The 24,920-nt window shown below is 31.5% G+C and overlaps 2 protein-coding genes and 1 long non-coding RNA gene across 3 annotated transcripts; 1 reads left to right on the top strand and 2 right to left on the bottom strand.

Moving 5' to 3' along the window:
• Window positions 1-395: 395 nt before the first annotated feature.
• LOC120178127 lies at window positions 396-6,411 on the bottom strand. The gene is made up of 4 exons (XR_005521496.1): window positions 6,349-6,411; window positions 6,211-6,261; window positions 6,005-6,077; window positions 396-479 (listed from the first exon to the last, which is right to left on the bottom strand). It is a non-coding gene; the product is annotated as an uncharacterized LOC120178127 (long non-coding RNA).
• A 717-nt stretch (window positions 6,412-7,128) lies between these two features.
• LOC120178235 (polyadenylate-binding protein 4-like) lies at window positions 7,129-8,667 on the top strand. Its single transcript, XM_039184155.1, has 2 exons — window positions 7,129-7,218; window positions 8,317-8,667. Exons 1-2 carry the CDS (start codon window positions 7,129-7,131, stop codon window positions 8,665-8,667), a joined length of 441 nt encoding a protein of 146 aa, XP_039040086.1.
• A 7,720-nt stretch (window positions 8,668-16,387) lies between these two features.
• Window positions 16,388-17,771, bottom strand: LOC120178102 (NAC domain-containing protein 83-like). Its single transcript, XM_039184047.1, has 3 exons — window positions 17,282-17,771; window positions 16,919-17,205; window positions 16,388-16,814 (listed from the first exon to the last, which is right to left on the bottom strand). The coding sequence occupies exons 1-3, from the start codon at window positions 17,460-17,462 to the stop codon at window positions 16,554-16,556; spliced, it is 729 nt and encodes a 242-aa protein (XP_039039978.1). The 5' UTR covers window positions 17,463-17,771; the 3' UTR covers window positions 16,388-16,553.
• Window positions 17,772-24,920: the final 7,149 nt, after the last annotated feature.

The raw sequence follows: 24,920 nt of genomic DNA, 5'->3' as shown, positions 1-24,920 counted from the left end.
TTAAAATTTTAAATAAATAATTATTCGTTATGATATTCTAATAAATTCAAATTTCAACCTTCCTAATTATTTCTATTTGATTTCATAAACCTTCCCAGGAATATCCTCTTTGATCTTGAAACTGAGTCTTCTTGGTAACTTCGTAGGTCGCAAAAAACAAATACAATTTGCTTACGCTACTCGCCCTTTAAAAAAAACACCATTGCAGGGCACCTCTCGAACTATTTTCTCCATCAATTAGAGGCATTTTATAAGGAAAAAATTATGGGTTTGCACACCTTAAGTAAGAATGATACATGACATCAGAGTGGGAGATTAATGGAATTAGGGTTTCTGGCGTAATGCAAAACCATGAGATGATCAGCTGTTGAGGTATGCGGAAGCAAAGTCACAGCGTCCCTTGGACTCCAAATTTCATCTCTTACTTGGTGCAACGTCAGGAAAGGCTCGAGCTGTTGCCCTTTGCATCTTATCTCTACCTGCTTTTCACCATCAACCCGTTTACTATATTCAATGTAAATGTGATAGCTAAATATAAAAGGAAATTAAAAGGAAAGCTCAAATTCTTTCCTTAGTCCATGTACTCTACATAAGTTATAGATTTAGACTCCAAACCCTATTTTGGTTAATTTTTATACCTCTAATACTTTTCGATTTACTCAAACGTTATATGGATAATATGACTAGGGAAGGTCATCTCACCCGGATTTAATGGGTTCTCACCCAACACAACTCAATTGGGTTGTTTTTTTTCTTCTTTGAAGGGTGAGATCGAACTAAGTTTGAATTTATAGTGAAAAAACCCAACCCGACATGATATTATAGAGTAATTGTCACTTACATACTTCGAGATAATTACAATAATATTTCTATATATTATAATTTTTAATTAGATTATTATTTTATTTAATGAATATGATTTTTTTTACATATAAATATATTTATGTCAGATGGGTGTAGATTCTAACTTACAAATTAGGTCGGGAAACCCTCCTAAACCCTGATCGAGTCGGATGCAAATGAAAAATAATAATTTTCAGATTAGGTTTGGTTAAAAATTTGACTTGATCCACTGAGATCCCTAAATAGGACTAACCTACTAAGATTTAAAATGATAAACTCAAAAAGACATATGAACTAGATTTATAATCAACACTTGATATATAGACTGATAATATAATTTAACAAATACCAATCGAACAAGAGCATTTGACCAAATTAAAAACATGAAAACTATATTGTTAGCCATATTATATCAATACATGCGTAGGCATGAGAACGAAAGAATGCTTTTCATAATTGTTTGTACAATATTGGTTCAAACCATTGGGGATTAAATTAAATTTGGTTTCTCTGTTGACAAAGTGAGCATAATTTTATGTCTTTCACTTGAAACTAACGAAATATGTATGAACATGTGTGGGGAGGCCATGCAATTTCATTTGTTTTCTAGTATTTGATTATTGTTTGTTTGCTTAGTGATTTACATGTAGGGGTGAAGTCATGCTTTGTCAGTGGCATACGTCTTGTCCATGCTATGTGGTATGCTATGCCCCATCTCTTTGAAACTTATATTTTACCTATAAAATTTCTCTATCAAACTTTTCATCCTCATTCCTCTAAACACCAAAAAGCAAAGAAAATAATACAAATTAACTATACAATTTAGGTCAGCGGTCAGGCGTGTAAATCGACCGTCTAAAGACTGCCCGTTACTTCCACCATCTTAAGCTGCCCGAAATAATCATTAGGGCACCCACCTTGACTTTACTCCTAAGACAAAATCATTTATCCCTTATACTTTCACTAAAGAATTCACTGAAATAATTAAATTAATTAATTAAATATAAAAAAATTAGTAAGTATACATCATGAGAATTATTTATCTCCATCATTCAAAAGAAATTGTTAAAAAAATTAATATTTTAATAATTTTTTTATAAAAACAATAATTGAACTTTTTAAAAAAGTTTTAAAACCAAATTTATTTTTTTAAAAAAGAGAGTATAATTTAACAAATAATAATAATAATAACCAAATTGATTAAATGTAAATATTAAAAAATAAATTTGTTATTATATCAAAAATAAAATATAATTATAAATTATTTTAGGAAACATAAAACTAAATATATTGTGTCATTTTTTTCTTAGATCAATAACTTACTATTAATCTATAAAATAAAAATTAATATTTTAAAATAATAATATTTGATATATTAACAGTGTATAATTATATGCATCATTAATTAATTAAATGATAAAATATCAATATGAAAGTTTAAAATTAAATTTATTTGTAACCATTTATGTTATCTTATTGACTAATGATGCGTAAAATTATATAATACCAATACGCCAAACATTTAAGTAAAAAAACTATATAGTTTACACTTAAAAACTACAAAACCCTAACTCAAACATGTGTCACATACACGAATCACGTCCCATGTCCACGTTGCATTCCTTCTTCCTAAATAAAAAAAACCCTAATATCTAGAGTAAAAGGCCAATGCTAGGTGTTGCTTTCCCCCCCTTGGTTTAGTTATTTCTTAAATATATAAAAGTAAAACCAGATAGCTAATGTGGGGATAAACGGGATTAGTAAAATCAAATAATGGATGTTGATGAAAGACAAAGGGCACAATAAATTCCCCTGATATTCAACTTAATATTCCATGCTGCATGCATCGAGTTCACCAACAGTAAAGAACTAATTTTCATGAGGGAGCCTCTTCGTTTGTCTTTTTATGCTTTTATTTATTTATCTGGTTCTTTTTCAACAACTAGGAATGATTCTATTGTGGAATTATCCCTCATGCATTGTGTTCCCCCAACGTAAAATACGCGGGGATATATATATTTTCTATTTTTAATATATTTTTGTGGTTGGTTGTGGTGTAATGAAGGTGTGTTTAAATATTCCAGCCAAGTGGTGCACTTAGAAAGGTTTTATTTTTATTTTTTTGATGGCCCCTAGGATGAGGTGTATGGAAGCTGAGATTAAAGAAGCGGAAGCGTGACGAAAGGAGGCAATAGCGCATGCAGATGGGGAAGGGTTTTGAGAACGATAGGGTCCACGTGTGATCTCCGTGGCCCTACGATATAATTTTACTACACGTTTTACTATCATTTTTTCTTCTTTTTTTTATGCGAGCGTCAACGGAGGAGGAGATGATAAACCCTAAGATTAAGGTGTTTTCATTTGCTAAAGTCAATGCATTATTGCACTTTAAAAAAATATGAGAACAAAACGATAAATCAAAGAAACCTTTTTTCCCACTATGTCCAAGAGAGGCCATCTCTTTGGCCATTCCCTGCATTGATTATTGCCCAAGATAACAAGATTGGGCTATGTTTGTCTATATTATGCGCAATGGTTATGGTGTAAAAGGGTAATAATTCTCCGCCTAGGTTTTAGTACTATGCACAAAAATCATTAACGCAAGAGCTAATGATACTTTTTTTTTAGAGAGAAAATAATCCTCCACCTATGCTCAAAATCACTTATAACACTAATCATTTGAACATTTGTGTTGCATGCCATGTGAGATATGAGATATTTTTTATCCCTAAAACAAAGCCTAACCTAAGGAGATATTTCTTATCCATAAAACAAACCCTAATCTAAGACAAAACAACATTAGGGTTAAAAATTGTATGGAAAGGGGATTATTTTCGAATAGTAAAATAAAAAATATTAGATTTTTTAACTAAGGTCAGAAGTTCAAACTCCGAATCTTAGTGTTGTGAACAGACCAAATTAAGTTGGAATGATCAGTCCTATAATGAATCTCTCTATAATATCATATTTGAATTAATTAATCTATTGATCAGATACTCAGGTTAAAAAATAGACAAATACACTTGATTTTATACCATATATAGATATGACAAAAGAGATGCCATATCATCCGGCGGTTGCGAAGGATTTTTCCAAATCAATGGCATCTGTTGACCTAAACAACTACATGGGAAGTTATTATTATTATAATTATTAGAATATAAAGGCGAGCATGACACACATCCGTGAACATATGTATATTATGATGTTTTGAGGTTGGTTGCACATTTTTTTAAAGGCGGAGACTATAAACCAGCAATAGCTGTAACACGGGCTTTGATTGATTGGTATTATTATATGAAAACTAGAAACTATCCTAATCTCATCTGGATTACTTTTTTGCGTGAAGTGGAAGGAAAGAAACAAAAAAGTATTTATATATATGCACCAGTTCCATGGCAAAAGAGTTGACTTATATATACATAAGACTGCAATATATTATCGATACTGGCACAACAAACCAGAATGTCGAGCATGTCCTCATTCTGGTTTACATATTTTATGTTGGAGACAAGACAGGCAAATGATTGTCTGGGGGTGCCACAAAGGACAAATGAAGGAAGTCCAAATTACTGTTAACTAACACTTCACAAATTATATAGATTATGTAACGTAACCCTGGCTAGCTAATTATGACCATAATCATCTGTCAATTTTTCGGTTGAGTAGCGAGATATTATATTTCTTAAATGAATATTAATGTATGAATCCACACAACATTAGATAACATTAACATCTTTAACCACTCGATAAATTAATTGATCTCAATATCTATCTTTTTCTTTATCTCAAGTTAATCTCTCAAATTCTTTTTTGCTGAAATCAAAATAATAATAACGCTAATGTATAAAATTTTAGTTCCAACCATTCATTTTAAATTATTTCAATGATTATATTTTAGGGTAAAATTAATAAATTTTATAGAGAACATGGCCGACTCTAAGGGGAGCACCTTGAGCGGTTGCTCAAGGGCCCTAATTTTTTTTGTATTTATAATTAGGGCCTCAATTTTTTTATACTTATAATTAGGGCCTCTATTTTTTATAATTCATAAAATTTTAGTTTTTCTCATTTCTCTTATTAATTGATCCAATTTTGGATTAAATTTAACCAATTTTTTTATATTTATAATTAGGGCCCTTAATTTTTATAATTTCATAGGAGTAAAATGTTTAGTTTTTGACCCTCTTTTTCCATTTATCTTATTTATTTATTCAATTTTGAATTAAATTTAATCATGCTTTTCTCCCTTCTCAAATCTTACTCTTTAGTTTATCAAATATTCTTAAATTTTTAGTCGTATTCATTCTCAATTTAACAATAAAGTAATATACAACTATTTTTATTTATTTATTATTCAAAATCAAGCTATGTATCATATATGCATTCAATTTTTCTATATTTATTCTCTTTTAGTTGTCTTTAAGGTGTTCTCTTAATAAAGTAATAAAAAATAATATATTTTCATAAAATTTAATTATTTTTCTATAATTTATTTATGTAATATTGAATTAATTGTTCAAAGTAATAAATTATACTTTCATTTTATAAAGATATTTTTTAGTTTTTGCTTAGGACTCTGAAAATATCCATAATGGATGTGATAGAGAATATTTATTAATAAAATATAAGATTAAATATTTTTACACTAGTAATTGAGGGGTTTTCCTTTACCTTCACACACGAATTATCCTAAAATTAAGTGTATTATTAGTGTGGGACACTCTACCAATATAGACTACATGGCTTGCAAGCTAAATCATTAATATGCTATAGGTACCGACCAAGATTTTATATTAGACAATCTTTAGAGCCATGAACTACGAGTTAAAGGCCTAATGAATGTTCCCTAAGAAAAAGGGTACCCTAGAAATTTACTTCCCACCTAAATGTATGAAGAGAAAAGCATGCATTTAGTTCTGATGTCTCTGTCATGCCCTGAGCACCAACCAAGACCTACAATGTCGTGTAAAAATTTTCTGGTAAAAAAGATGGGTTGATTATCTCTTTTTGGCTGTTTTTGAAGTTTATGTCGTTGTATTTTGGAAATCTAAACCAAAAAAGATATGGAAAATGAAGCATGGGGCAGGTCATTCTCTAAAACATAGCAGCATTTAATTTAAACAAAGGGAGTTGCATTTATGTGTTTTTGTTTAAATACCTCTGATTCGCTTTCCAGTCTCAGCTTGTTGACCAGATACTTCATTAATAGCTGCACTGTCATCTTCCCGTCTCTGAATATTCCACCCAAAAAAAACACGAAATAAGTTTGTAAGGCAAAATAACAACAATTATGAAAGCCTGGAGAAAACAATGTACGTGGAATGTGATAAACTGGAACAAAAACAAAGAGATAAGTGTAGTTACTTGATTCTCAGGTAGCTCTTTGGAATCTGAGGCAGGAACGGTTCTTTTTCTCTGTAAAAAAAAAACTGAATTTCGACAGAAATTTTCAAACAGAAGTAAAAAATGAGGAAAATATTGTCCTAGTTTTGAGAAACTTACTGGTTTTCTGATGCTTGTAGCACAAACCAAATGCCAGAATTGGGTTTTCTAGGAGGATCAATGATTCCAACATCCAAGCTCGGCCCGGCGACATCCATTTCGGGTTGCACCGGAAATGGTCTGGCAAAACAAGACCCGAATGGCACCAAAGAAGAACAAAAAGAGGAGGAGGCTGAAGGAGCCGCTGCTATATTTATTGGTAACGGCCTAAATGACGACGAGCTAAGCTCTCCATGATAAGGGAACGTGGAGCTGATCCCTTGGTGGTGGTGCTGAAAGAATAAAGATGTACTAAAACTATGCACGAGCGGTGGTGGACGTGACGGAGCTCGAAACTCAGGCATATGATAGATAGCAGCTAATGGCCTCGCTCGCTGCGAGCTGCCACCGCCGGGTAATAGATCAAGCTCAATCAACCCTTCTCTTCTGGCCGTTGGATCGCCTTGATCATGCTTGCTGCGATCACATCTTGGTGCCTGAGCTCGACCACCGCCTATACTGAGTTGGAGCCAACCTTCATCTCTCTCTAATTCCAGTTGTTGATGGTTATTATCTTTAGAGTTAGAGCCCGCCTCATTAATACTATTCGTTGTCGATTCATCTTCAGCCATGTGGTTATCAGATCCTATTCCTAAACAAGTTTCGGTGTGAAAATCATACTCATGAACACGGCTCATAAGACCAAAGCTCACCGTATATACACTGCCGCCGCCACAATAACCGTAAAAACCGCCGTGAGGAAGAAGATGATGTTGTTTAGGAAGGTTTTCAGCAGGAACCATGGTCATATCCGGTGACCGCCCACAAACACCAACACCCGGTTTCGTCTATAGCAAGGAGAAGCAAGAAGAAGATGCTGATGATGCCGATGTCGATTTTGACAAAGAATTCCCAGCTTAACCCTGAACTCAACATAAGCCATGGATGAACAAGATCTTTTCAGTCGAAGAATAAACGGTTATTGCCATAAGCATATTTTGGAGTTAAGAAATCGAGTAACACCCATTAACCATGGTCTTTTGATTAATTTTCAACATGGCAGAGGAGAATAAACGTTGAGAATCTCAGTTTCCATTAATTATCTTTGTTTGGAAGCTTGTGGAAATGAAATAGTTGCAGGAGAAGGGGAGAGAAAGAGATGATGGTCGGTCAGTCAGTCAGATTAAATAACAATAATATTTGTATATTTGTGAATATGATAAGAGACGGCAATCGGGTTTTTCGGATTGAATTTAGGTCAAGTAAATTCTATTCTATTTCTTTTATTATTTTATTTGGTTTAAGTTTATTCGGAGTTAAATCAAATTAAATATGATTTGAATTTAATTTGAATTTGTAGTAACTTGAGTCCATTTAAACATCAGATTAAATCATTATTAGTTTGGATAAATATTAAATCGAGTCAATATTGGATAAATTAATTTTAAGATCAAGTTTATCTTTAGATTTTTGAATTATTTCGAGTTGAATCAAATATGAGTTCAATCCAATGTGTAAAATTTTAATTGATTTGTTTTTATAAAAAAAATATTTCATCAATCATTTTGGGTAGGGTTTAATTTTATTTTATGATATTTAATATCAAATATTTTAAAAAAAATTAAAATATCAAATTAAATATGAAGAATTTCAATATGGGTTGATTCAAGTGGTAATCAGTTTGATTCTGCATAAGCAATGTCTCACATTCGAGTTTTTGTGTATGCAGAAAGTCTCTATTGGGAGACTCACCCACCAAAATCAGATGTGCGACGTGGGTCAATCTGTATTAATTAAAGTAAAGCCTTAAAACCGGGAGGACAACAAAAAAAAAAGATATGAAGAATTTTCAAAAGAGAAATATTGAATCATTAAACCATAACCAAAGATTATGGTTAACTAGAAAAAAATTCAAATTGTTATTGTCTAGATTATTAGGTAATCGAGAAGGCAACGAGGGAGAGCAGTCGAGGGGTTCGTCTCTGGTAGGGGGTTGAAGTGTTCGTGGACAACATCAGCAAGAGGGTCCATCAGTTTGCACTGAGGGAAGCTTTTGAGGCGTACGGTGAGGTTTTGGATGTCTTTATCGCATATCAGAATACCAAAAGAAGACATAGTCAGACTACGTTTAAGTTCGTGAGGTATAAAAACCTGATTGAAGCCAATCGTGTAGTGGAGAATGGCAATGGAAGAAAGATTGATGGTCGTGTCGTTAAGGTTTTCGTGGCAAGGGTTCAGAAAAAAGTCCGCAAAGCGTCTCAAACGAAAGGGTGGAAGGTCGAAAGTTCTGGAGAAAATTATCAGGCTTCAAAGATTCGAGATCTTTTAAGGATGCTCTAGTGGGTGTTGCGTTCGTCAGATTAAAGGAATGTTTAACCCTTGAATCGTACAGGATGTAGTACGATCTGATGGGTTTGACGTTAAAGTATGCCCTTGGTTTGGTTAATTGACAGTTCTCCAGTTTGCTAGTTTTGAAGATTACCAAGTCTGTTAGAGCATGAAAGAAGAATTTATGAAATATCGGTTTGAGAGCTTGGAAATGTTGGCAGGTTTCGACGGGAAGAGGAGAGTAAAGGAATGGTTAGTGTTACATGACGTTCCTTTGCATGTTTGGAGCAAGCAATATTTCACTGATTTAGGTAATAGATAGGGGTCGGCAAACAAGATCGACGATTACACCTTGTCCCGCAATCGGTTCAAATAACACAAGGGTCCTGATTGAAGTTCAATTCGAGTCTTCTATACCTTATAGGGTCCCTCTAGTTGTCAATGGTATGAGATTCATGATTAAAATTAGAACAGAGACGTAAGAAGGGAACTTCATTTTCATCGACGGTCGGTCGTTGTTCGATAAGAATGGGAACGATGATGACCTTAGTGTGGCTGATGGGCTCCCCAGACATCAAGAGGAAGATAATGATTCTGATGATAAGGTGGATGGAGACAGTCATGCTTTGGCTTTTGATCTCTGTCAGTTGAAAAGTACAGATGCAGTCGAGAGCGGTTGTCTGTTTGGCAGATGCTAATCACGTGGGGTCTATTTCCTTTTAGGTGAAGAAACGTGAGATTCTCATAGAAATAGAATGCACATTCTCCGTTTGGTTGGTCCGATAGTCTTATATTATAAATAGTAGATTTTTTTGGATATATTACCAAAAATATCTTTATCTCCATTTCCTTTGATATTTTTGAATTACTAGTGTTTTGGCCTAAAATGCCCTTAAAAAAATTTTCTTTCAAAAATATTCTTATTATGTCATTGAATAATAAAAATTCTACGAAGGTTAAATTACAAACTATTTTAGATTTACAAAAAAAAAACTATAATTAAAATATTATATGATGTTTAGGGGTTAAAATAAAATTTTACCATTTCATTAAACCTTTTTATATTTTTAATTTTGTAAAAAAATTATATAAATTTTATGAATTTAATTTTTTTAAAGAAAATAAATAAATATTTTCTAATTTGTTAAAAAACCAAATATATAATAAGGACAATTTGGTTAAATATACATTCTAATAATCTTTTATTCCTTTAACCAAACACAATAATCTTACATTCCTGCTAAACCAACCAAACACAAAATACAACATTCCCAGTAATCATATTCCCTAATAATCTTTTATTTTCACTGGTAATCTTACATTCCGTGAACCAAACGCATCCATAGTAGTATGGGAATGGTCCAGGTTCCAATTTTATCTGGAAATGGGCCCTTACTGAATCTGGATATAGGTGAAGGTGGACTTTCGAATGAGTATAAGGAAGTGATCAAGTGAATAACCATAGCATAGGACCATCTATTTCAAATGGGTTTGGTCTCCTAGATGTTCCGATTGAGGTCATTGACTGAATTATGATCCCTTCAATGGGTGAGAGGTATATTTTGGGTCAAGATCTACAAGATAATGGGTTGTCTCATGTGGAACAGGCCTGTATGAATCGCCAACAGGTCGGGCTCTAAAATGGAAAACTAATTGATAGCAGGTGTGAAAATAATCTTAGAGAAAACGTTAAAAGCGAAATGCAATCAGAAGGAAAAAAATTGCACAATCAAAAGAAATGGAATTCAGGTTTCGCGGGGTCCCAATCCGAGAGGGGAGAAAACTACCGTGAGAAGTCAAGATCCTTGCAGGGAGGCAACGAAAGAAGGCATTGCAACATTTGAAGTGGGGGGGGGGGTAAACTGGGTGTTAAATTCAATACTTTTGACAGTGTAATAATTTAGAGGGATGGGCATGAGACTCGAACCTGAGGAATTCTGATCCAATCAAGTCAGATTTTAAAAAAAAATTAGGTTCAGGACGGGATTTTTTAGAGATTATGTTTAGGTTGGGTCGGAGTCGGGTTTAGGGTGAAAAATACACGACTCGACCTGACTTAAAAAAAGTAATTTTACCTTATATATTTAGAAATAATTGAAATAATATCCCTTTATTTATTATTTTTTAATTAAATCCTATTTTTATTGAATAAAAAAATATTTTAATAAAATATATTATTTTAGGTTGGATTGGATTGGGTCGAGTACGGATTTTATCTCAAAAAGACGGGTTGAGTTTGGGTCGGATGAAAGGTGTATTTTTTAGGTCGAGTACGAAATCCTTGTGCCTCAATCAACGTATATAGAAAAGGTGCTAAAGCGATTTTATATGGATAAGGCACATCTAGTGACTACCCCAATGGTTGTAAGAACACTTGAACCGAGTAAAGATACTTTCTGTCCTAGGGAAGATGATGAAGTTTTTCTTGATCCCGAAGTATCATACCTCAGTGCAATTGGGGCATTGATGTATCTTGTCAGTCATACCCGACCTGATATATCATTTTCTATAAATTTGGCATCAAGATTTAGCTCATGTCGTACTCGAAGGCATTGAACTAAAGTTAAGCAAGTATTTTGTTATCTCCAAGGCACAAAAGAAATAAAGTTGATTGGTTTTGCAGATACAAGATTTATGTTAGATCCTCATAATGGTAAATCACAGACTGATATATTTTTATTATATATGTTAGTATATCAATCTCTTGGCACTCCATGAAGCAAACGATTGCAGCGACATCTTATAATTATGCAGAAATCTTAGCAATCCATGAAGCTAGTCATGAATGTGTATGGCTGAGATTTATGATTCAGCACATGCAGAATAACTGTGGTTTATCATATGGAAAAGAAGCTGCAACATTCTTGTTTGAAGATAATAGAACATGCACTAAACAACTCAAGAGTGGGTACATCAAAGGTGATAGAATAAAACACATTGCACCTAAATTCTTCTTCATGACCTTCAGAAAGTTAAAGAAATAAAGGTTAGTCATATCGGTTCAAGTGAGAATTTGACAAATTATTCACTAAGGTATATCCTACATCTGTGTTTAAGAAGTTATTACACTACATTGGAGTGTGTCACCTTAGAAATCTCAAGTGATGTAGCAACTAGGGGGAGTAAATACGCGTTGTACTCTTTTTCCCTTGACCTTGGTTTTATCCCACAGGTTTTTGAGGTAAGGTTTTTAATGAGACAGCATGTCAAGCGTATACTTTTGTACTATTTTCTTTCACTAGGTTTTTGTCCCATTGAGTTTTTCCTAGTAAAGTTTTAACGAGACACAATTTGATAATATGCATCTAAGGGGGGAGTGTTATGAATATATTATGTGGATGTCATTATTACATCTATTAGTTAATGTGACTTTTAGCATTCTTCAATTAATTGATAAGATGAAATACCAAAAGGACTTGACTCTTCACATGTATCATAATTATTAGAGAGCATTCCTCTCTCTCTCTCTCTCTATATATATATGGGGTTCATGTACTCATCAATTAATGAAATATACATCTATCTCTATTTTCTCTCTCATATCTCTTCTTTATTTTAAAATATATTTATGTTTAAGTTCAAATATTTAAATCTAATTTCAAAATATGAAATAAAAAATATATCGGATTTAAACTTTAATCACTCTTTCCAAATCAATTTTGTATGATTTTATATATACAATATGCATTGAATTAATATGTTTAGTCATCATCTCTGTATTTTTTCAACTTTCAACTTTGGTTTTGCCTTTCTGTTATGACAAAGTAAATTACCTCAATTATGGACGATAATCAAGGTGTAATTGTGTGCCGTCCACAGGTGTCTTGCTTCCACGTGGCTTTTAGGTTGTTGCACAACATTTTTACTAACTAAACTAATATTCAATGGATTAATATAAAAATTATTAATTATTTTTTCGAACAATGACAACAGGATTTTATTAATAATGAAAGGAATAAAAATTACAACGCATTATAATATAGAGAAATTTGGAGATAATAGTCACCAAAATACTAGTACAAAAGAAGCAATTAAAACTAATGATACGAAAAAAAAAACATTTCGATGAGAATGATGACCAACATCAAAACTCAATAACCTTCATAAAAAATCATTGTTTCTGTCGAATGAGACGCTTGACGAAGTGATAAAGGAGTGGAGAGCGAACCAAATAATCTGACAGGCTGCTTCGCTGCACAATCTGATTACATTGACAAACAACTTTTTTACCAAAAGAGTGAATCTGACTATACGTGACCATCGACTAACCAATCAGAAAATAAATGTCGTGATGGTTTTTGTGTGAGAATCAAAACGATCGAAAATGTATGCAGAAAACGTACGAAAAACATAAGAATCGTGTCACAAGAACAAAGAAAACGCATACCACAAGAATAGAAAAAAAATCATGTCATAAGGAAAGAGAATCTTATTCAAAATTATTAATTATTTTTTAAAATTACAAATATATGATAAATCAAAATCACAAGAATGAGAATAATAATTGAAATATTTAAAGACGATCCACACATGATGGCAGTTAAAAAGTATTAAAAGATCAACACATAATTTACATTGAATGGGAGTCAAACCTTAATGCTCAAAAAGTAGGCCTCTGCTCCCCTAATTTTACCAGAGTTTGGCAAAATAATAATTAAGAATTAAAATAAAACTGTAGTACTATGGGGGAAAACTGTTTGTTTGTTAATGTTATATTTTATATATTATTAATCAGGGTAAACTATACCATTAATCACTCAACAATTCATCCCTTTTATTTTTATCATCAATCTTTTAATTTTGTCAATAAGATTACTTAACTATTTAATTATTGCAATCAAGTCATTTATCTTTAACAATTGACGGAAGTGCTAACGTAACAATTAATAAAATTAGTATAATTATACGTTTTGTCCTCAATACTTATATATTTTATTAATTTAATTTTAATTTAATAAATTTAATTATTTAATCAAATTATAACATGTGTCACAATATGAATGGAAGATTATTTTATTTTATTATTTATTTTCCACCCAACGTGATACCATTGGATTGGATGAAAAAGTAATATTATAGAAAGAAATGAAACAGGAAGAGGGACCTGGTATTCGAACCAATGTCATAGGGATTTAAGGTCAGCGCTCAAACTACTAAGCTAAGATCTCTGCTTGGTTTGCAGCATTCAGATTATATGTTGTAAGCAATGGCAGAAAAAGAAAAAAAATGGTCAATGGTATTAGTTTACCCTTTTTGTTATTCTTCTTACAAAAGTTTAGTCTTTATAATGTTTTGTGAAGATCGAATGGAACGATGCAGTATTTAAGGTTTTTTTAAAAATAATTTTATATATTTTTAATAAAAATAAATTAAGTTAAAAACATGTAAAAACATTAATAAAAAAATAAAGTTATTTCTTAAGTTAAAAATTTAATTTAATGGTTATATATATTCTTGTTAAATTTTTTCAAAAGTTTAAGTCTTTTAAATAATTTTGAGTTTATATATATATATATATATATATATATATATATATATATATATATATATATATATATATATATATATATATATATATATATATATATATTAAAATTACTTCTTAAGTTGAAAAGATTTAATTTTATGATTATATATATAAATTATTTTTAATTTTATCAAATAATTTTTTAAAAATAATTTCATACATTTTCAATAAAAATAATTTGATATATATATATATATATATGAAATTATTAGTAAAAAATTAAAATTATCACTGAAGTTAACAAATTTAATTTAATGAATATATATATAAATTATTGTTAACTTTTTCAAATAATTTGATATATTTGTTATTAAAAATTGAGTTATATATATATATATATATGAGATTATTAAAAAAAGAAGAAGCTAAGATTATAACTTCTTAATTTTTTTCTTCTGCTGTTCGTTAATTATAGTGGTATGTTAATTGAAGGGTCCTAGTTTAGTGGCCCGGGCGCTGACTTTGATCCTTGTTCGCACAGGGTCGAATCTGGGGATGGGCATTTAAACCCGACCCGATCGGGTTGAATTTTTTATAAAAAATTTGGGATCCGACCCGACCGACCCGAAAATATATATAATTTTACCCTATATATTTAGAGATAATTATAATAATACCCCTCTCTATTTTTTTTCAATCAAGTCATTATTTTTATTGAATAAAAATATTTTTTTTATTATTTGGGGTCGGGGCGGGCCGGGTTTCTATGTCATATATTCGGGTCGGGTCGGATTGGGTCTCGGGTGGAGACTCTCTTGCTCTCAGGTCGGGTCAGGTGGACAAAAAACCCGACCCATGCCCATCCCTAGTCGAATCCCAACTTGCCTACTTGTGTCATTTCTTCTTCTAATACTAATTTTTCATCCAATCTTACCGTGACACGTGTCACTATCCGATTGGGGGAACATAAATAATAAAATTAAAAAAATATCTTCCATTCATATTGTGACACATGTTATAATTTGATTAAAAGATTAAATTTATTAAATTAAATTAATAAAATATATAAGTATTGAGGACTAAACATAGAATTATACCAATTTTATTTACTATCACATCAGTATTTTTGTCTACTATTAATAGCAAGTGGCTTGATTGCAATAACTAAATATATAAGTGACCTGATTGACAAAATTGAAAGATCAGTGGTAATAATAAAAGGATTAAAATAGTTGAGTAGTCAATGGTATAATTTACCCTATTAATTATTATTAGAGTCGGATCGCAGGGTAATAATGTTTAAAACTTAAACGCCCTTATCTTACATACGTGCTGACGGTTAGCAATAAAATTTGAAATGCTTTAAGGGGTGGAGTGGAAAATTAGAAGAAAAAAAGGGTTTACGTACCTTTCTTTACGCACAAGGAACACTTAAATTAAGTTATGATCTGACCGGTGATTACTGATTAACTCCTTTTGTGGTGTCCGTGTTCAATTATTAAGAGCTTAATCTTAGATTAAGTTTTAATGTGTTGTAAAAGAAAATACTGTTCTTTTTACATGTTTTACATTTAAATAACTATATCGGTAAGATGTATCGTGTATGTATAATTTTAATAATTAAAAGAAATCTTAAATAAATAATATTTATAATCACTTAAAATTTTAAAAAAAAAAGGAAACTTGAGGATTGGGGGAGGGAGACAGTTGGTTTGGACCCCAAAGGCCAAGCCTCACCGCCATCTCCTACCAACTGGTCATATCATATAGTAATACCACTTTTAGTTAAACCGGTTTTCTTGCAACCTTGGACCTACTCTGAGCATGCGACAGCTGTAGCAAATGCTGGAAAAAAAAAATCAGTCCCAGAATGTCTGCTTGTTTTTCTTGCATAGGAAGATAAGAAATCTGGACATTCGATCCCCTCGTGGAGATGATAGTGGGAGAGAATTGGGTTCTTTTTTCAACCCCATTTCGCCTTTCCCAGCAACCATCACCGTGCAAATTCTGATCTCCAAATATCATATCTTTATTCTTGTCCTCCCCAAAAAAGCTCTCAGTTTTTGTCGAAGTCAACAATGTATATATGTACAGAGATGTACTAACATATGCTTTTTTTTATTAGTGTGCCTTTAATTTTCTACTTTCTCTGTGCTCAGACCTGCGTTTTGGAACTTCCTCTGCATGTTCATATGCAAAAGTGAATCATAACATGTTCCACGATGACATTTGTTTAACTTTCGAACCATGTGCTTAACAAAGTTTTGGTATTCAAATAACAGTTGATGCGTGCTGAAGCTCTTTGGTTCAAAAGAGGGTTATTCTTCTGATTGGGTAATCAGATGCCCAACTACTGATACATGATGAAAACCAAAAGTGCGAAACTGGGATTGTTTTTTTTTCAAGGTTTTCTTCTGAAATAAGAACTATTTCAGCTACTGCTTTCTTCGTGGTCGTCCGTTTCATTATTTGAAGCTTGTGTGATCCCACTGGAGCAAGAAGAAGAGGCCGAAGGTGGGATATTTAAGTCGGGGTTTTCCCTGGTCAGGAAATCATAGAAAACATGCCTCATTGTCTTTGCTTTGCCTGCTCCCTTCTCGATGCTCTCGTCGTCGTTTTTGGTACTGCAACCACCTCTTTTCTTCAAAAATATCCGGCACAGCACCCAATTTTCCACGGCCGCCGTATGGCTCTGCGTACATTTTGACAACAAAATCGTTTAATTTGACAGACCAAACACAGCGTAATTAAAACAACAATGTGGTTGGGACGAAATGGTTAGACCAAGAAACTGACCGGTGTTTGGTTCTTCTTGTGTGGGGCACCGCAGGCTGTTGTTTCTCCGGCAACGAGGCGATATTCATGCATGATCCAGTCGGTCCGAGTTCCCTGCGGTGGTTTTCCTCTATAAAAAACCAATGTTTTCTTCATACCAACCACTTGGTTCCCCCTACAAGTCACGATTCGTTTGTCGATTCCGGTTGCTTTCCAATAACCCGAAACCGTGGCTCTGTTGGATCTGATCCCGTGGGGATACTTGGCTTCCCTGGTGCTAAAAAAGTACCTCTCTTTCTCCAAATCACCTGATAAACATCAAAATGTATCAGTCGATTTCTCCTGAAGACTACTTTTTTTTTTTCAATGTCAAGTTAAACCAACCTGGTAATTCCCAAGGATCGGCTTTGCAGACATCAACTTCAGGAATGATGGAAGCCGGTAAGGGCCAAGCAAGCACCTTTCTTCTCAAGTACTGAACCACCAGCTCTTCATCGGTTGGATGGAACCGAAACCCAGGAGGCAATCTTAGCACACCATCCTTAACGAAGTTAAGCTTCTCCATTAAAAAGACAGGTACCCAAAACCAAGAAGAAGATGGATGCTGATAAAGAACAACAGTTGGGGGGCACCCAGTTGAGCCTACAACAGCAGCAGCATCCCAGTTTGGCTTCTTATACTAGTAGTAGAGAATATCAACGAGGGGGAACAAGAAGAAAAGGGGAAAAGAGGACATAAAAGGAAAGGAAAAGTTGTGGAGGGACGGGGGAGAAGGAAGGTGGGTATTGTCACGTTGTGAGAGGGAAAGTGCGACTTCTTTATAGAATAAGGGTTTGTTAAAAGGAATACGGACGACGCATTTGGCGTAAACCATACTCAACCTCTTCCTTCCCCTCTTTCTTCTCCTTTTAACCAAGTTAAAATTAAAACTGTGACTTCTGTTCGGAAAAATGATTCAAGCTTTTTTCTTGGTTATTCTATCCAATGTGTTTTTTTAAAGGTTAGATCCGTTAATTTCGGTTGATTTTTTTTTATTTTTTTGGTCAGTTTGGTTTTTTTTTGGTCCGTTAATTCAAAATAAACTAATCATATTAATTTCGATAAGAACCGTAAACTAATGTCGTTGTTTTAGTAGGATAAGATATTATATATCTTAGGTAACTTTAGGAGTTTAACTTTCGATGTTAGAAATATAACAAACTGGATTAAGAGGGTCACATAATCTAAATTAGAAGTTGATTAATATCCTTAGTCTACATTGTGACAACCAATTAAAATTAATAATTTTGATCAATAAAAGATATTTATGATCAAAGTACAAATAAAATCTATAACCTAAATTAAAAAATAAATAAAATTATCATAAAAATTAATATATGTCAAAAATAAATTTAAAATATTATTATCTAAAAATTAGACCGACAAGTTTAGTAAAAAAAATGCAACTCTCACAAGAGTAGAGTTGTTCATTAAAAAAAATACATTTGAGGGCATAATATTTTACAAATTGTTGGTATTTTGATTTGTATTTTTGTTAAAAAAATTAAAAAATCAATTTCCCATTTTTGGATCAAATGAAGAGGAAGTTTTACTCATTGTACTTTTAATTTTTTTAATTTACTCAATAAAATTTTAAATTATTTATGTTTTGATCATTTTAGATTATTTTATTTTATATAATGCGGTATTTTTATTATTATTTAATAAAAATAATTTAAAATAAATAAGAGAATAATATTTTATTATTATTAAATTTAAAAGGACTTAAAATAATCACCGCCCATCGTCGACCTTCAAAATAATAATAAAATTATTTGTATATTAAATAATAATAATAAATGTCATATCATATGAAAATAATAATAAAATAATTCAGAGTGGTCAAAACATGAACAATTCAAAAGTTAGATGAAAAAATTAATTTTTTTTTTGAAAATACAATGAATAATCAGTCGAATTATCATAAATACTATTTTTTTATTAACCTATAGTGATTACAAGTGATAATATATGTTTTAAAGACTCAAAATCATTTGACAATAAGCGTTTAAATATCATGCATTTGTTGGTGTTCGAACCCGAAACTTCTAGAGATAACAAACATCTCTTTAATCATTGAGTTCGCTTGGTTCGTGCATCATACATACTATTTTATTTGTTTTAAGTATATATATTATACAATTTGATTGGCCCGTTTAATCAGCTTAATTGACTGCCTTTATATCAATTTGATTAGATTAATTAAAATTATTGACTGCTCTCGCTGCCCATGATTATTACTAATTACATTGCTGAAATTAAAGGGTTTTTCACATTGGAAGTTTGGCAAATGAAATGATTGATTAAAAGGATTGTTCTTTTGTGATTTTTGCTTGCAACATTACGCAATTGGCAGGTCTTATGCCATCGATGTTTTGTTTTGTTTTATTGGGTAAATTATGTGTTTAGTACTTAAACTTTTAATTTTGGCATGTTTTAATACATAAACTTTCATTTTCTTCAAAATCACGTCCAATGTTTAGTTTTTTATTTTAATTTAGTACATCGCCGTTAAAAACTTAACGCATTTTTGTGGATAAATCACATCATTCATCACTCAACTATCTTCCCACACCTATTTTGGTACTAACTTTCAAATTGCTCATATTTTAACCACTCCAATTTATTCTATTAATAATTTTTATGACATGACATTTTATATTATTATTTTATTAATATATAATTAAAAATAAAAAAAATTAAATTTGAAAGTTAGAGTGATTAAATTAGGAGTAATTTGAATATTAAGTAATTAAATTTATAAAAATTTAAACTTTAGTGACCAAAATAGAAGTAAGAAGATAATTGAGTGATGAATGATGCAATTTAACCATAAAAAAATATCACATGCATATCACCCGTTAAGTTTTTAACGACGAGGCATTAAAACGAAATAAAAACTAAACATCAGACATTAGTTAGAAAAAAAATTAAAAGTTTAGGTTAAAACAGATTAAAACTAATAATTTAGGTATTAAATGTGTAATTTATCTTATTTTTTTTTGAAGGAATCAAAATAAATTATTGATAATTCATTTCCAAATTGAAAACGTAACTTATTTTTTACTTGCCAAACCTCAGTCAAGTCTTCCGTTTATTTGAGGAATAATGCGGAAATTAGCTAAATCCCACTTAACTTTCATAAATCATAAACAATATATATTAATATTTATAACTATCATAATTAGATTTAATTGTTTTTAATTATTTAATTTGAATTAAAAGAAAAACAGTTTTGAATAAAAATATTATATCTATTTTTTTAATTAATCTATTGTGCTTACAGATGGTAGTATATATTTTCAAGACTCTCAATCATTCGACAATGAACGCTCAAATGTCTTATAATTTCTTATACTCGAATTCAAAACCTCTAAAAATAACAGTTATTTCTTTAAACACTAAAATAACTTTATTCATGTAATATTGTATCTAAACTAGGCTTGTAAACGAACCGAACGCACACGAACGGAGGTATGTTCATGTTTGTTCATTTAATAAATAAACGAACATAAAAGAATATGAACATAAACGAACAAATTTTTTTTTTCATGTTCGTTCATTAAGGAATATGGCTTGTTCATGTTCGTTCATTTAAATGATAAACGAACACAAACGAACGAACATAAACGAACAACACAAACACAAAAAACAAACTTATTCGAACACAACAAATGAATGTAAAAAAAGTAAACAACAAGAATAACAACTTAAAATTCATTAATATAACCTGGAACTTTAGAGTTAATTTGTTCGAATATGGAAAAAACATACATAAATCATAAATAAGCTATATGAACATAATAAAGTCTTAAAGTTAATTTGTTCAATAAAACAATCTTCTTGAAATCCAAACAACTTCAATAATCTTCGTAACATATTCAACTTGCCCTCTGTTCGAACATAAATGAACGAACATAAACGAATATATAATCGAACGTTCACGAACATAAATGAACCCTTTGTTTATCTTCGTTCATTTAATTAAACGAACGCAAAATCACGTTCATGTTCGTTCATTTAATAAATAAACGAACATAAACGAACTTTCCGCCGCACGGTTCATGAACGGTTCGCAGAACGTTTAGTTCATTTACATGCCTAATCTAAACTAAATCCAAATCTATTCAACCACTCGACCCATAACCAATTCGTGTTTTAAAAACAATCATGTTATATTTTAGTTGTAATCCTATGTTAACATCAAATCATAGAATATAATATGAACAAAATGAAAAGCGAATTGAACAATAAGAGGGTGAAATTGTTTTTTATTAATTATTTTGTATTAATTTATTGATTATTTAATTTAAATTAATATTATAAAATTTTATTATTAGAACATTTTTTTACAATACTAATATTTAATTATTAACTTAAGCGGTAAATAATTTGTTATCGTTTAAGTAGATCTCGAGTTTGAGTCCTTATGTATGTAATAATATAATAAATCTTTATCGTAAAACTCACCCGTTGTATCCATATATACGTTACAGATAGGTCTGAATTGATCATGGTAAAACACTAGAATTTGACGTCAACAAAAGAACTTAAATATTTAATTTAATTTTTTTAATATTTTACTTTATTAGTTTAATTTATTGTTGGCGGAGGGCGCAATTGTTTTACACGGCATGAGTAACACGATTTATATAATAATTAGGAAGTATGCTTATCACATATACGCCATCCATCTCGATTGCTTGTTCCATTGGGAAAATTCCTTCTTTCGACATACATACTTTTAATTAACTCAGCCGTCCTGCCTCCTCCACAATATCTTTATTACATTTGTTAATTAATATGTTTATATCGCTGTTATATTAAGATTCATATCATGGTCGTATCTAGTAGTTAAGATTGTTTAATTTTTTATTAAGTTATTGTAATTATAAAGTAATATCTATTCTAAATACTCTTTAATTATTTGACAATGAATGTTCAATCACCCTGCTGCAGTCGTTGGTGTTCGAACCCGTGACTTCTAAGAATAACAACGATTTATTTAATAACCGAGGTAAGTTAGAGATAAATTATTTAAATTTAAAATAATAAAAATTCATTAAATATTTGATCTAATTTTTTTTTAAAAAAAATATGTTTTAACTAAGATTGAAGTGATAGAGAATGAAAATGCTATTAAATCTCTTTCACACTTTATATACCTTAGTTTATATTTTTAATTATGATAAAATATATTTTTAATTGATAGTTATAAATAAATCATAATCATGTCGATTTTTAAATTGTACATAAAATTTGAAAATAATATATATTATTTTATAGTTTAGTTGTGTATGATAACAAAATATATTAATATTAATTAAAGTTTTAAATCAAACATAAAATTGAAATTTAGGGGATACTGTAGGAAGATAATAATATTTATCGGTAGTAAAAAACAATTGCGATTATGGGGTGCACGCATCGAAATGCGTGTTTTGCTTAATTAACTACCTTATTAATTATTATTTTTTTTTGGGGAGAAAAAACTTATTCGATGAAAAAAAGAAGAAAGCAAAATAGCTTTGGTTGAGGGCTCCTTGAAATTGACAATGCGCCTGAGATTCTTAACAAAAAAGAAAAAAAAAACACGACGGTCCATTGATACTTTTTAACCGTCTCATAGCAGAATTTTCCACGATAATAAGCTTTCTACCAAGGCGTTTATATTGAAGTATCACACTTTGACACGATAATAATAAAATGTAGATCGTCATTTGCGTTTTTGCTGGTTCTATCTGATAGATCGTCATTCGTGTTTTTTTGTAGGTTATATCTGAGCTAGCGCCACGTAAGGAGAAGGCGTGGATCGTTATCCGTACATTCACAGGATTCTGACACGTACGAAAGGCGCAGATCGTGATACACTCCTTCCATTATGCACGTTGAATTATTAGTACTCCATTATTACCCGAGCCTGAAAACTCAACTTTTAAACGCTCTCCCTCCCATATAAATAACTGTCACTCTGAATGCAAACATCACCACACCAAAATTACTTTCTTATTCTCACTTCTATTAAGCTAAGTAAATTTTGTTATTGTTTTTATAAGGTAAAATTATTTTTGATTATATTATATTTATTTTATATTTAATTATTTGAACAAATTTTATTGTACTAATTATTTTATATTATTTTTTACGGTTGTAAAATTGGAAATCGGTATCATACCTCGAAACATTTTGTCGATATGGTAACAATATGAAATTGTGTTATTTAAATTATTGTGAATTTTTTAATTTTTTTTGATTAGGTTACATTTTAATTTATATACTATTTATTTAATTAGACATATTTTGAATATAAGACTCTCGGTCTTTCAAAGTCTCAAAATGATGCGTATTTAAGCTATTGTTTATTATGATGGAGAAATTCGGGAAGATGAAACCGACTTCGTCTTCGCATCAAATCATTCTGTCATAATACCCTTCAAGAGAAACATCACTCTTGAAGAGCTGATCACTAAAATTTCAAGGAATATTCATGTTAGAAGTACTAGAAGACTGTCCTCACTTCAGAACAAATTTCCAACCGCAATATTTCTGTTAACTTATACATCGTTCAAACTCTACAACGATGACGATGTTGCTATTATGGTTAATTCTCAGAATCAATATTCAGACGCCGATACACATATGTATGCGACATTTGTTGAAGTGTATGTGGTTTGTGGTATATCATCATGCTCCCACTTTAGGCTAGCTCAACAAGCTGATTAAGTTGATAGCCCAACTCAAGTAATATGTAATGATTTTAACTCGTTAATGGGAAATCCACATCATGATGCCATCCCATCAAGTTCAATGGGGAGACATTTATCAACAATTTCTTACTATCTGTACCGAGGTGGCTCCACAAACAATTGGTATGACAACATCGCTTCCAGTTCAAGGAAAAGACATTCATATGCCAATTTCTTTGACCTGAACATGGAGATTCCTTCAACGCAACAATCTGTGCAATACTCATTTGACACGATGCCTTCAAGTTCCAAGGGAAGGCATTCAACCGTGACCTTCTTCAACCTCAATGTCGAGATGCCTTCAAGTTCAAGGGGAAGACATTCAACTACTAGCTTGTTCGACCTAAATGTCAGCATCGTGGAGGAACCTTCATCTTCACCAGAAGAACTTTTTTCTGATCCAAGTGTAGATGGTGCTGAGACCGGACTATTTCTTCAGCCATAATCACCGCATTTCAACATAGACCCCGATAATGATGATGTAGGTACACACTGAACCTCCAACACACATGAATAAAGCTCACTATGGTGCAATGTACATGCCAGAATTTACGAATATACCTAATGTTGGTGACTACATATTTAACTCATCAGTCAATGACGGTGAGTTATATAAAGTAATGAAGTTTCCATCCAAAGAAGAATCGATGATGACAATTAAAAATTACAACATTCGTAATTATGTTCAGTTTAGAGTCGACTATTCCACCATCGAAAAGTATGTCTGCCACTGTGTCCAACGTGATAACAGATGCAACTAGATGGTTCTTGTATCGAATAGGAAAAGGAAAAACAATATATGGGAACTAACAGTATAAAACGGTCCTCACACATGCTGTGCTGGAGGGATCATCCCAACTTGGACTCTGACATTATCTGCCAAGCCATCATGTCCGTGGTCAAAGTTAGCTCCCATATAGCTATTGCGGTACTGATTTCAGCTATATAGTCACAATATGGGTACACTGTCTCATACAGGAAAGCATGGAACGCAAAGCAGAATGCCATTAAAAAACTTTACGGCGAGTGGGATGCATCTTACAACAAACTACCAACTTGGTTTAGGGTAGTGTGAAAATTAAATCCTGGGACAATTGTCGACTTTGAAACTTTCCATGCATACCACAATGATCGAGTGCTTCATGATCGATGCCAATTCTACCAACGTTTTTGGACTTACCCACAGTTGATGGGACATTCTTATATGGAAAATACACGCAAGCTTTACTATTAGCAGT

The sequence above is a fragment of the Hibiscus syriacus genome, unplaced genomic scaffold (genome assembly GCF_006381635.1).
Source record: "Hibiscus syriacus cultivar Baekdansim isolate YM2019G1 unplaced genomic scaffold, ASM638163v2 tig00112344_pilon, whole genome shotgun sequence".
NCBI classification, from domain to species: Eukaryota; Viridiplantae; Streptophyta; class Magnoliopsida; order Malvales; family Malvaceae; genus Hibiscus; species Hibiscus syriacus.
The sequence above is the reverse complement of the archived record's forward strand: the minus strand, read 5'-3'. Positions and strand labels throughout refer to the sequence as shown.

Coding starts and splice junctions, on each gene's coding strand:
- LOC120178235 (XM_039184155.1), top strand. CDS start 7,129: ATGGTCATATCCGGTGACCGCCCACAAACACCAACACCCGGTTTCGTC. Junction 7,219..8,316: donor AAGATGCTGATGATGCCGAT/GTCGATTTTGAC, acceptor CGTCTCTGGTAG/GGGGTTGAAGTGTTCGTGGA.
- LOC120178102 (XM_039184047.1), bottom strand. CDS start 17,462: ATGGAGAAGCTTAACTTCGTTAAGGATGGTGTGCTAAGATTGCCTCCT. Junction 17,206..17,281: donor CGATCCTTGGGAATTACCAG/GTTGGTTTAACT, acceptor GATGTTTATCAG/GTGATTTGGAGAAAGAGAGG. Junction 16,815..16,918: donor ACAAGAAGAACCAAACACCG/GTCAGTTTCTTG, acceptor AAATGTACGCAG/AGCCATACGGCGGCCGTGGA.